The sequence below is a fragment of the Mobula birostris genome, chromosome 9 (assembly GCF_030028105.1).
Source record: "Mobula birostris isolate sMobBir1 chromosome 9, sMobBir1.hap1, whole genome shotgun sequence".
Classification (NCBI taxonomy): domain Eukaryota; kingdom Metazoa; phylum Chordata; class Chondrichthyes; order Myliobatiformes; family Myliobatidae; genus Mobula; species Mobula birostris.
Genome location: NC_092378.1, coordinates 34,121,391 through 34,134,509, shown reverse-complemented (window position 1 = coordinate 34,134,509; position 13,119 = coordinate 34,121,391). Strand labels below are relative to the sequence as shown.

Here is a 13,119-nt window from a genome sequence, read left to right as displayed (position 1 = left end):
CGTAGGACTGAGAAAACCCCATAGCATGGTCGTTGCTTAGAAGGTTACTCACGAACCACAGAAAAGATTCCTTTGCAATGCCAACTTGCCAGCCATGTTTTAATGGTCTCCTGAGGTCTTTTTTTTTTTTTTTTTAAATTGGTACTTAGTCAACCAAAGGATAAATATCTGCATAAAGGAGACAAAATCAGAATGTGCTATCTCAGGAGAGGTATCCCTGCTGTCAGACACAGGGAAAGTCATCAGTAGGATCCTCCTCATACTCCTCCTGCTAGTGGTCTCTGATTCTGTGTTGATTTTCTCCAGCTAGAAGGATATTGTACATGATCTTCACTGCACAACCAATTCTTGTTGGTGCGGCTGTAACGAAACTCAATTTCCCTCGGGATCAATAAAGTATATCTATCTATCTTCACTGCACAACCAATTCAACAGAAATGCAGGGAGTAGTACTAATTGCTGTACCAGTCTTTTCCAACTTCCCTTAGACCATCAAATTGAGGGGGACCGTGCAGCATTCTCTTTGCATTTGAGACACTTGAAGCAAGATCTTGACCAGTTACAAATCCAAACTCAGTACAGACGACTGGAGCTAAGCAAGGCTAGCTTCCAGATGAGGCACCAATGACCTACATGATTATTGGGAAACAGTTTAAACAACACTTGCTTCACTCAGAAACTAATCACCTTTTCTTAACTAACTGAGCTACAATCCAGTTAACATGCTTGTATGCACCTGGTGGCCAGGCTCAAAGTCAGTGACATCCCATTCAATGAAACATGCATCTTATATATAACATTACAAAAGAGTTTGACCGACCTGCTCCCACTGCACAACACTGCCCTCCAACAATAAAGGTCCATAACAGGACCTGGAAAACCTCAATCTTAGAATCCACATTGCAGTGAAGGAAATTTACCATTAAGTGAAAATAAATACAAATATGTTGAACATACATAAAAACAGAAAATGCTGGAAAAACTAGCAAGTTCAGCCACATCTATGGAGAAAAAAAGTGTCAATGTTTTTGGCTGATGATCCTTCATCAAACCACATTAAAATAAAACTATTTCAGTTAAGACCTTCCATCAGAACTGAGGAGATAAAACGAAGCAAAACGGAAGCTTGTTCCTCTAGAGGGTGGGTGGAGGAAGGGAGAAACCCTGCTTCTCTTCCCATCAATGCAGGCTGACTTCCTGGTACTTGCAGCATTTTTGGAATTTACCATACCATCAGTGCACTAGCATAGATTTTGGGAGGTTGAGGAAAATAGTATTTAAAGATCATGATCTCAAACTCTACACAAAGCTCAGTTTGTTGGGCAGCAGCTGTCCTTGCCTCCGCCACCAAGAGGAACAAGGGCCATGAGGGCATGGGAGCACCACCACTACTGGTTCCTCTCTAAGCTGCATACCATCCTTACTTGGGATTATATTGCCAGCCCACCACTGTATCACTGGATGCAAAACTCTGACCTTTACCAGACCGTCTGCAGTAGTTGAAAGCAGTACCCTACCACTTTCTCAATGGTCTTTAGGCAAGAACAATTAATGCTTGCCTTGGATATTAGAAACTACAGGCAAGTCATCCCAATCCAGGACAGAGATCAAATTTCAACCAATATTTCACAGCAAAGGTGAATGGCAAACAAAAACAATTTATCCTATCTGGTATGTTTCAGAAGGGGAGAAGAGTTATCGCAAAGAGGGTGCACTTACAAAAGCTGATCCTAAAGATGTTAAAAAAAAATTAGTGGCGAACACAAATAAAGTAATATTATTTAAAATATAACCCCAACCAAAACTATTAGCAACTTAAGTTTAACGAAAACTGAAAATGACCTGCTATATAGATTGAGTCTGTGTTTATAGTGCTTATTTAATTAGTCTGAGGTATGGTATTATATGGAAGAGACTAACGTACACTGACTTGATCTCTGGACTCATGGGAAGGTTCAAGTAAGCCATGATGTTGGAACAGAACCCTAGCCCTGAATTATATATCTAGCACCTAAATATTCTACACGTTCGGCTTATCCAAGATTTATTCTGTCTGCTAGGACAGGAGATTAACAAGAAAACTGAACAATGGAGACTTAATCAGTTATGTTTTATTGGTTCATGGTTTAGAACATTCAAATAACATTTGCCAGTGTTTGCTGGTGAATGCTAGTGGCTCTATGTGGAACTGAACATCCTGGGTGATGCTGAACCCTCAAACTTCTCGGTGATTCGCTGACTAACTTTTGACTTTGGAGTCTGGAAGCAGAAAATAAATCTGTTGCAATTCTCTTTGTTGTTTGATTGGAGAATCCGCCAAATGAACTTGTGCCAGGTTAGACTAATGGAGTGAAGTGGCTGTATGGCATACATTAATTAACACTTAGACCATAAGACAGGAGCAGAATTAGGCCATTCAGCCCATTGAGTCTGCTCTGCCATTCCATCATGGCTGATCCCGGATCCCACTCAATCCCAAACACCTGCCTTCTTGCCATATCCTTTCATGCCCTGACCAATCAGGAAACTATCAACTTCTGACTTAAATGTACCCACGGACTTGGCCTCCACCGCAGTCTGTGGCAGAGCATTCCTCAGATTCACTACTCTCTGGCTAAAAAAATTCCTCCTTACCTCTGTTCTAAAAGGTCACCCCTCAATTGTGAGGCTGTGCCCTCTAGTTCTGGATACTCTCACCATAGGAAACATCTTCTCCATATCCACCTTATCTAATCCTTTCAACATTTGGTAGGTTTCAATGAGATTCCCCACATTCTTCTAAATTCAGGTGAGTACAGGGCCAAAGCTGCCAAAGTCTCCTCATATGTTAATCCCTTAATTCCTGGAATCATTCTTGTAAACCTCCTCTGGACTCTCTCTAATGACAACACATCCTTTCTGAGATATGGGGCCCAAAACTGTTGATAATACTCCAAGTGCAGCTTGACTAGTGTCTTATAAAGCCTTAGCATTATCTCCTCGTCTCCTTGCTTTTACATTCTATCCCTCTTGAAATAAATGCCAACATTGCATTTGCCTTCTTTACCACAAACTCAACCTGCAAATTAACCTTCTGGGAATCTTGCTTGAGGACTCCTAAGACCCCCTAAACCTCTGATGTTTGAACCTTTTCCCCATGTAGATAATTGCACTATTATTCCTTTTACCAAAATGCATTAGCATACATTTCCCAACAGTATTCCATCTGCTACTTCTGTGCGCATTCTTCCAATTTGTCCAAGTCCTGCTGCAATCGCATTACTTCCTCAACACGACCTACCCCTCCAGCTATCTTCGTATCATCCACAAACTTTGCCACAAAGCCTTCAATTCCATTATCTAAATCAATGATAAACAATGTGAAAAGTAGCAGTCCCTGAGGAACACCACTAGTCACTGGCAGCCAACCAAAGGCCCCTTTTATTCCCACTCATTGCCTCCTGCCTGTCAGCCAATGCTCAATGTCAGTATCTTTTCTGTAACATCGCAGGGTTTTAGTTTGTTAAGCATAGAAACATAGAAAATAAGTGCAGGAGTAGGCCATTCGGCCTTCGAGCCTGCACCACCATTTATTATGATCATGGCTGATCATCCAACTCAGAACCCTGCACCAGCCTTCCCTCCATACCCCCTGATCCCCATAGCCACAAGGGCCATATCTAACTTCCTCTTAAATATAGCCAGTGAACTGGCCTCAACTGTTTCCTGTGGCAGAGAATTCCACAGATTCACCACTCTCTGTGTGAAGAAGTTTTTCCTAATCTCGGTCCTAAAAGGCTTCCCCTTTATCCTCAAACTGTGACCCCTCATTCTGGACTTCCCCAACATCAGGAACAATCTTCCTGCATCTAGCCTGTCCAATCCCTTTAGGATTTTATACGTTTCAATCAGATCCCCCCTCAATCTTCTAAATTCCAACGAGTACAAGCCCAGTTCATCCAGTCTTTCTTCATATAAAAGTCCTGCCATCCCAGGAATCAATCTGGTGAACCTTCTTTGTACTCCCTCTATGGCAAGGATGTCTTTCCTCAGATTAGGGGACCAAAATTGCACACAATACTCCAGGTGTGGTCTCACCAAGGCCTTGTACAACTGCAGTAGTACCTCCCTGCTCCTGTACTCGAATCCTCTCGCTATAAATGCCAGCATACCATTCACCTTTTTCACCGCCTGCTGTACCTGCATGCCCACTTTCAATGACTGGTGTATAATGACACCCAGGTCTCGTTGCACCTCCCCTTTTCCTAATCGGCCACCATTCAGATAATAATCTGTTTTCCTATTTTTGCCATCAAAGTGGATAACTTCACATTTATCCACATTAAATTGCATCTGCCATGAATTTGCCCACTCACCCAACCTATCCAAGTCACTCTGCCTCCTCTAAGCATCCTCCTCACAGTTAACACTGCCACCCAGCTTCGTGTCATCCGCAAACTTGGAGATGCTGCATTTAATTCCCTTATCCAAGTCATTAATATATATTGTAAACAACTGGGGTCCCAGCACTGAGCCTTGCGGTACCCCACTATTCACTGCCTGCCATTCTGAAAAGGTCCCGTTTATTCCCACTCTTTGCTTCCTGTCTGCTAACCAATTCTCTATCCACATCAATACCATACCCCCAATACCATGTGCTTTAAGTTTGCACACTAATCTCCTGTGTGGGACCTTGTCAAAAGCCTTTTGAAAATCCAAATATACCACATCCACTGGTTCTCCCCTATCCACTCTACTAGTTACATCCTCAAAAAATTCTATGAGATTCGTCAGACATGATTTTCCCTTCACAAATCCATGCTGACTTTGTCCGATGATTTCACCGCTTTCCAAATGTGCTGTTATCACATCTTTGATAACTGACTCCAGCAGTTTCCCCACCACCGACGTTAGGCTAACCGGTCTATAATTCCCCGGTTTCTCTCTCCCTCCTTTTTTAAAAAGTGGGGTTACATTAGCCACCCTCCAATCCTCAGGAACTAGTCCAGAATCTAACTAGTTTTGAAAAATTATCACTAATGCATCCACTATTTCTTGGGCTACTTCCTTAAGCACTCTGGGATGCAGACCATCTGGCCCTGGGGATTTATCTGCCTTTAATCCCTTCAATTTACCTAACACCACTTCCCTACTAACAAATGGCGGTGCAGGCTCGAAGGGCCGAATGGCCTACTCCTGCACCTATTTTCTATGTTTCTATGTATTTCCCTCAGTTCTTCCATCTCACTGGACCCTCTGTCCCCTACTATTTCTGGAAGATTATTTATGTCCTCCTTAGTGAAGACAGAACCAAAGTAATTATTCAATTGGTCTGCCATGTCCTTGCTCCCCATAATCAATTCACCTGTTTCTGTCTGTAGGGGACCTTCATTTGTCTTTACCAGTCTTTTCCTTCTAACATATCTATAAAAGCTTTTACAGTCAGTTTTTATGTTCCCTGCCAGTTTTCTCTCATAATCTTTTTTCCCCTTCCTAATTAAGCCCTTTGTCCTCCTCTGCTGAACTCTGAATTTCTCCCAGTCCTCAGGTGAGGCACTTTTTCTGGCTAATTTGTATGCTTCTTCTTTGGAATAGATACTATCTCTAATTTCTCTTGTCAGCCACGGGTGCACTACCTTCCTTGATTTATTCTTTTGCCAAACTGGGATGAACAATTGTTGTAGTTCATCCATGCAATCTTTAAATGCTTGCCATTGCATATCCACCGTCAATCCTTTAAGTGTCATTTGCCAGTCTATCTTAGCTAATTCACGTCTCATACCTTCAAAGTTACCCCTCTTTAAGTTCAGAACCTTTGTTTCTGAATTAACTATGTCACTCTCCATCTTAATGAAGAATTCCACCATATTATGGTCACTCTTACCCAAGGGACCTCTCACGACAAGATTGCTAATTAACCCTTCCTCATTGCTCAAAACTCAGTCCAGAATAGCCTGCTCTCTAGTTGGTTCCTCGACATGTTGGTTCAAAAAGCCATCCCGCATACATTCCAAGAAATCCTCTTCCTCAGAACCTTTACCAATTTGATTCACCCAATCTACATGTAGATTGAAGTCACCCATTATAACTGCTGTTCCTTTATTGCACACATTTCTAATTTCCTGTTTAATACCATCTCCGACCTCATTACTACTGTTAGGTGGCCTGTACACAACTCCCACCAGCGTCTTCTGCCCCTTAGTGTTACGCAGCTCTACCCATATCGATTCCACATCTTCCCGGCTTATGTCCTTCCTTTCTATTGTGTTAATCTCTTCTTTAACCAGCAACGCCACCCCACCTCCTTTTCTTTCATGTCTATCCCTCCTGAATATTGAATATCCCTGAACGTTGAGCTCCCATCCTTGGTCACCCTGGAGTCATTGAACTTTCAATTCATCCACCTTGTTACGAATGCTCTTTGCATTGACACACAAAGCCTTCAGGCGCTCTTTTACAACTCTCTTAGCCCTTATACAATTATATTGAAAAGTGGCCCTTTTTGATGCTTGCCCTGGATTTGTCGGCCTGCCACTTTTACTTTTCTCCTTACTACTTTTTGCTTCTACCCTCACTTTACACCCCTCTGTCTCTCTGCACTCGTTCTCATCCCCCTGTTGTGAACTAACCTCCTCTCGCCTAGCCTCTTTAATTTGATTCCCACCCCCCAACCATTCTAGTTTAAAGTCACCTCAGTAGCCCTCGCTAATCTCCCTACCAGGATATTGGTCCCCCTAGGATTCAAGTGTAACCCGTCCTTTTTGTACAGGTCACGCCTGCGCCAAAAGAGGTCCCAATGATCCAAAAACTTGAATCTCTGCCCCCTGCTCCAATCCCTCAGCCACGCATTTATCCTCCACCATATCGCATTCCTACTCTCACTGTCGCGTGGCACAGGCAGTAATCCCGAGATTACTACCTTTGCGGTCCTTTTTCTCAAGTCCCTTCCTAGCTCCCTATATTCTCCTTTCAGGACCTCTTCCCTTTTCCTACCTATGTCATTGGTACCTATATGTACCACGACCTCTGGCTCCTCACCCTCCCACTTCAGGATATCTTGAACACGATCAGAAATATCCCGGACCCTGGCACCAAGGAGGCAAACTACCATCTGGGTCTCTGGACTGCATCCACAGGATGGCCTATCTGATCCCCTTACTATCGAGTCCCATATCACAACTGACCTCCTCTTCCTTGCCCTACCCTTCTGAGCTACAGGGCCAGACTCTGTGCCAGAGGCATGGCCGCTGTCGCTTCCCCCAGGTAAGCTGTCCCCCCCAGCAGTACTCAAACAGGAGTACCTATTGTTAAGGGGCACAGCTACTGGGGTACTCTCTATTACCTGACTCTTCCCCTTCCCCCTCTTAACTGTGACCCACTTGTCTGCCTCCCGTGGCCCCGGTGTGACCACCTGCCTGTAACTCCTCTCTATCAACTCCTCACTCTCCCTGACCAGACGAAGGTCATCGAGCTGCAGCTCCAGTTCCGTAACACGGTCCCTTAGGAGCTGCATCTCGATGCACTTGGCGCAGATGTAGACGTCCGGGAGGCTTGGAGACTCCAGGGCCTCCCACATCCGATACCTCGTGTGTGGCACTCCTTGTATTAAATGAGCTTGTTTTAATGCCTTCACTTGTTTAATCTGGAGATAGATCTTAGTCAGTCGTCAGCTGCTTCCAATTATTCACGGGCAGCTTTCCACAACACGATGGTGCTATGTTTTGCTACATTTTGGATTTGTATGGCTTTGGGCAGACACTTCACACTTGCCACACAAGTGAAAATGAATACCAGCAGCACGTACAGATAACCCAAGTGGTGGTCAGTTCGAGCCCATTTGTGCATTATCTCAGTAAAAGTTCTGTATTTCCATGCAGCAGTTCTCTTATTATAGATGTCTCAAATAAATCCTCACCTGCCGAGGTAGTTTATTAACCATTCGCAGATACTCTTTATCCAGAATACAATTACCCAAGGCATTACCAAAGGATCTGAAATTAAAAATTTAATGCAGTTACACATTGCTACTACTACCACTAGGCCAGCTACCTGAACTGCCAAATTTCTATTGAATTACTGTGCTTATTTTTCAACTGATCATTACTCTGCAGTCAATTTTACAATCGGCCAACAGCAAAGGTTAATAATAAAGTAACCCAATAAAACAACAAATAGGCCAATAAGCTTCAAGTACAGGAATTATGTTCAGAAATTACAATATTTTAAACAGGTGTTAAATGTTAGACGTTGAACATCCATTCCTGACTCTCAGTTTTCCCATTCATGATTTGATACTTAATAATTTATGAGCTTCAGCACAGGAACTAATCATCCACGCTGACCAATAAGCTAGACCCATTCGCCATGTTTAAAATCTAATAATTCATTAATTCAATATTCTAGTTAACATTTGGACAATTAAGCCTGTTTCCTAGGGCAAAGTGTATTTATCCAATGTCACTGAATCATGATTCACCAGTTTTTGATCAAACACTTACTTCCTCTGACAGCTTTTATTGCTAATTTCATCACATCTGCCTTCTCTGGTCGTCAGTTGTCCTCATGGACAACAGTAACTTTACTTTAAACATAACATAAATATTAGTTGCCAGGATTTTTCTACTTCTGCTACACAAAATTTAAAAAAGCATTTGATAAATTTTGATAAATACTTCAGAGATCGCTTTAATCCGTCAGTAACTGCTTCTTTCCTGGCCTTCTCCAGGGACATTGCCTTGGATTTTAGTCCCTCACTCACTCCATAACCAACATCTTCATGGAAACATCCGTCCTGAAAATCGAGGCATCACACTATTAAAATGCGTGTAATATTTACAGAATTACACCCAATACAATTAAAACCAAAATTAGTACCAGTATTAATTATCTTGTTCATGTCACAGACAGACCAGCATTTTGACAAGAACCATTTATACCTTGAGTTGGACCTTTACAAATGCACTGACACCCACATAAAATTTTCCATTAATGAGATCCACAAAATCTGAAAGAAAACATACAACTAAATTAAATCAAAACCAGGCATGGATTTCTAGTTACATCCATTAAACCATCAATTTGGTTTAATTGTTATGTTACAATAATCAAAATATTTACTGGATACTGCATTTCCTGGTGAAGCTGGTTTGTGATGTCACATCTAGCAAACTGGAATTAGATTTGAACCTTAGTTAGATAACCCATTCTACACTTCTTCTGAGAAATAATATACATCCATAACTCTGGTATGAACAACTTCCTGAAAACAATAATGCCTCAGCTCCCAAATATTTACTTTGACAGTAGCCACAACTAAACTAGTCTTACTCACCAACATTTTGTTGTGTGATGGAATGGGACCACCCATTATATCCAAAAAGTTCATTAGCTAGGTTGACAACTCTGTGACCCTCAATGTAGCAAACCTGATAATGTAGCAAGTAGAATATGTATTAGTGACACTGTGAAATAATTTGCATAGAAGTCAGAAAAATCACACATAAATGAAGAATTTTTGTCTTGGTCCCACAAGGTTTAGTTTGGGATACATGGGCTGTTGTTTCATACTGCTGAAAATAGGAATAATTCCTTCGAGGGTCATATAGACAAAAGGAATGTGGTACAGTGGCATAATGCTGTGCACCTAAAAATGGAAAATGCAAACAGGAAATATGTTGTAATGTTATGAAGAGAATGGGTTTCTGGTTGCCAAGAGGAACAATATAAATCAAACAATCCATATCTGACTACAACTCAATCATTTTTCTCTTCAATACTGCAAATTAGTGAAGCACACGCTTTTTGAAGGTTTGCAATGAATACAATTCTAACATTCCTTCTGTTTGTTCTCGATCTTTGCAATCATCCATGCAAAAAGAACTTTCAATTCTCCTCTCATTCTTTACCATTTATATCAAACTGATGATCACTTTTCCAATATCTAATATAACTGAAGCAAAATGTCATTTTGTCATTCTAAATAACATCTTAGAAACATAGAAAACCTACAGCACAATATAGGCCCTTTGGCCCACAATGCTGTGCCGAACATGAACTTACATTAGAAATTACCTAGGTTTACCCATAGCCCTCTATTTTTCTAAGCAGCATGTACCTATCCAAGAGTCTCTTAAAAGATGCCTTGGCATCTTTTCTAAGTGGGAAGTTCAGTATTGAACACTGTGCTCTAGTCGAGGCTTTACTGAAAACTTATGGAGGATAATCAGGACTTCCCATATTGTTTTAGGTACACAATGTCTTAAGGCAAATATATTTTTTAAACATCTCAAATAGTGAGGAGATGAAGGATGCTGATCGATAAATGGGTTTAAATGAAAAAGGCCTGATGCTGAATTGAAGGAACAGCATTTATCAGTACCACACAATTGAGTGCAAAACATGAAAATGCAGTAACATGGGGAAAATGGCTCAGTTCAGAAAAATCCGTAATAGTACTTCCAGTCATCATAGTCTAGTATGCTTCAGACATTTGGCATGCTGATATGTAGAGTGACATCATCTGTCAAACAACAATCAGCGTTTATAGCTAAAATAATCACATTTGTCTAGTTTAGAAACATTATTGGCTATTCACAGAGAACTGTGTGATCTATTCACTATAGCTGATCTATTTAAAGGTCTACTTAGCTATTTACCTCTTACTTCTAAGGTCAGTTGTACTGAACAATAACAGTAATAATACTATTTATATAGCACCTTTCATACATTAAGATGCCGGCTCAAAATGCTTTACATAGATCGTAAAGATAAATCAGTATAGTCATAAAAATACAAGACAGAATTACAAATCATATGTAAAGAAAGACATTATACAGAATAAAATTTAATTGAATGCACCAAATTATATAAATGTAATCATTTTCAACAAGCATTAAGTAATCCTACAAGTAGGTCAAATTCAAAATTAGGTTTTTAAGACACATTTTGAAACGTTCCACAGTACTAGCCCGTCAGATGAGGGGCATTTTCATTTCTCCAGTAATTGTCTGTTGGTTCTGCTGTGGTGCACAATTTAGAGATATGGGTCAGATGTCAGAGGCAAGGCAGACAAATCCCGGGGCAAGGGCTGCAAACAATGGAGATGATTGTAACACATACAAAATGCTGGAACAAATCAGCAGGTCAGGCAGCATCTATGGAAAGGAAAGAGTTGATGTTTTGAGTCAAAACTCTTCATCAGGACTGGAAAGAAAAGGGGAAGAAATCAGAATGGGGGTGATTGGATGTAAAACACTGCTGACTCACAGGAAGGAATTCAGCAGTTTCACTGAGAAGATTGCATTGAGTCAAGCTTGAACCGAATTTAGAACACAAGTGGAGAAGAGGATCTAGTTTTGTATGGGGCAGCAGCAACATGGTTATGTACAGTTCTTAACTTGCTCCCTTGAAGAGTTCATATGCGAGAAACGTCAGCTAATCTAACACTTCAGGAACAAGGTGGCTGAACTTGAGGAGGAGGTAGCTGACTTGCAATGTTGTAGAGTATTGGCAGATGTGCTCCAGATGTCCTTTAGGGAGATAGTCTGCACCCCAAAACAGCCATGGGTTGAGACTCCAGACCAGAAAGAAAGACAGGTGGCGGACCATGGGAAGGAAGCGGAAGGTAAGAGATGCACACTGTCTAGGGGCATCAACCCTATAGTTAGAAGTGTCCAACCATTTTAAACATCTAGCAATGCTCAACGACGACCATGAGACCTCTATGCTGGTAGGCAGGACAGAGGAACCCCACAGGACCCACTCTAATCCTAAACCTAATCCCCGTAAAAAGGAAGTAGTGATAGTAGGGGGACTCAATTATCAGAGGGGATTGAGAATCAGGTGTGCACTGACAAGTAGGAGACTCCGTGGACAAGTAGATAAGCTCCCGGCCAGAACTGTGGTGGATCCAGTAGTCATTGTCCACATTGGAGCAAGTGGCATAGGTAAGGGCAGGCTGTCTGTTCTGCGAGAGTTAGCTGGGAAACTTAGGGCCAGAACTGACAAGGTGGTTTTCTCGGAAGTTCTGCCTGTGCCACGCTCCAGTCCAGGTAAGATGAAGAAGATAGGAAGATTTAACATGTGGCTCCAATCATGGTGTAGGCTGGGGGGCATATGTGTATGGAACATTGGGGTTCCTTTTGGGGTGGATGGACCTGTATCGCTGGAACAGGTTGCATTTGAATGGAGGGGCACTAATGTACTGGGCAGGCGTATTGCTTCAGTTACTTGAGGACAGTGTAAACTGGGGAATGGGGAGGTGGTGGGGGTAGCAGGGAACTTACAACAGGCAGGCTCAACAGTGGAGAATAACGTTACGACATAAACCAATTATAGGCTTCAGAAATATAAAAATGAATTGGAATAGGATGAAAAACATCAGTAATAGACTAAGGATGGCTTGTATAAAGGAAGAAATATAAAAAAAATAAATGAGTTGGAATTATATGCACAATTGTATAAGTATGATATAATAGCAATAACTGAAACCTGGCCTACCTCAAAGGATGGTGATGAACATAGTATTAAAGGATATACTTAGGAAAGATAGCCAAGATCGTAAAGGGGGAGGAGTAGCCATATACACAAGACAGAATTTAAACGTGAGGCTGCTAATGATAGGAAATGAATCGAGATGTTGTGAACTACCCGGGTGAACATTGAAAGCTATAAGGACAAAGGAATAACATTGGATGTATGCTATAGAAACCCTAATGCTGACAGTGATTTTAATAAACAACTATCAGCATATTATAAAAAGCATGTTCTGAGGGTGATGTTATATTTATGGCTTACTTTACTTTCTCAAATATTGAGTGGGAGAGCCCAGTGACTAATGGATTACAGGAAAGTGAATTCATTGAGTTATTGAATGATTGTTTTTTGACCCAGTATGTTAATGCACCAACAAGAGGGGAGGCCTGTCTAGATTTGATATTCCGTAACAATCAGGATAGAATTTTGAGTACGAAAGTTGTTGAGCCTTTAGGAACAAGTGAAGTTGAAGATTTATTTTGGAGAGTATATCAGTAAAAGCCAAAGCCATTAAATTGAATTTCAGAAATGCAAAGTTTGTGCAGATGTGGCAAAGACTTCGAAAGGTAAACTGGAAAGAACTGCTTGACATTGTGTCAGTTCAGG

General features: G+C 41.3%; 1 protein-coding gene across 3 annotated transcripts in view; it reads right to left on the bottom strand.

Annotated features, from left to right (window-relative positions):
• The window catches only part of rad52 (RAD52 homolog, DNA repair protein), a 44,964-nt gene that overhangs the window by 13,246 nt on the left and 18,599 nt on the right, over nt 1–13,119 (bottom strand). For all 3 annotated transcript variants that reach the window (XM_072269398.1, XM_072269399.1, XM_072269400.1), the window contains exons 3-6: nt 9,311–9,404; nt 8,916–8,983; nt 8,652–8,770; nt 7,895–7,970 (exon numbers count right to left, since the gene is read on the bottom strand). In XM_072269398.1, the coding sequence (XP_072125499.1) occupies nt 7,895–7,970; nt 8,652–8,770; nt 8,916–8,983; nt 9,311–9,404 (357 nt within the window). The remainder of the gene's footprint in view (nt 1–7,894; nt 7,971–8,651; nt 8,771–8,915; nt 8,984–9,310; nt 9,405–13,119) is intronic.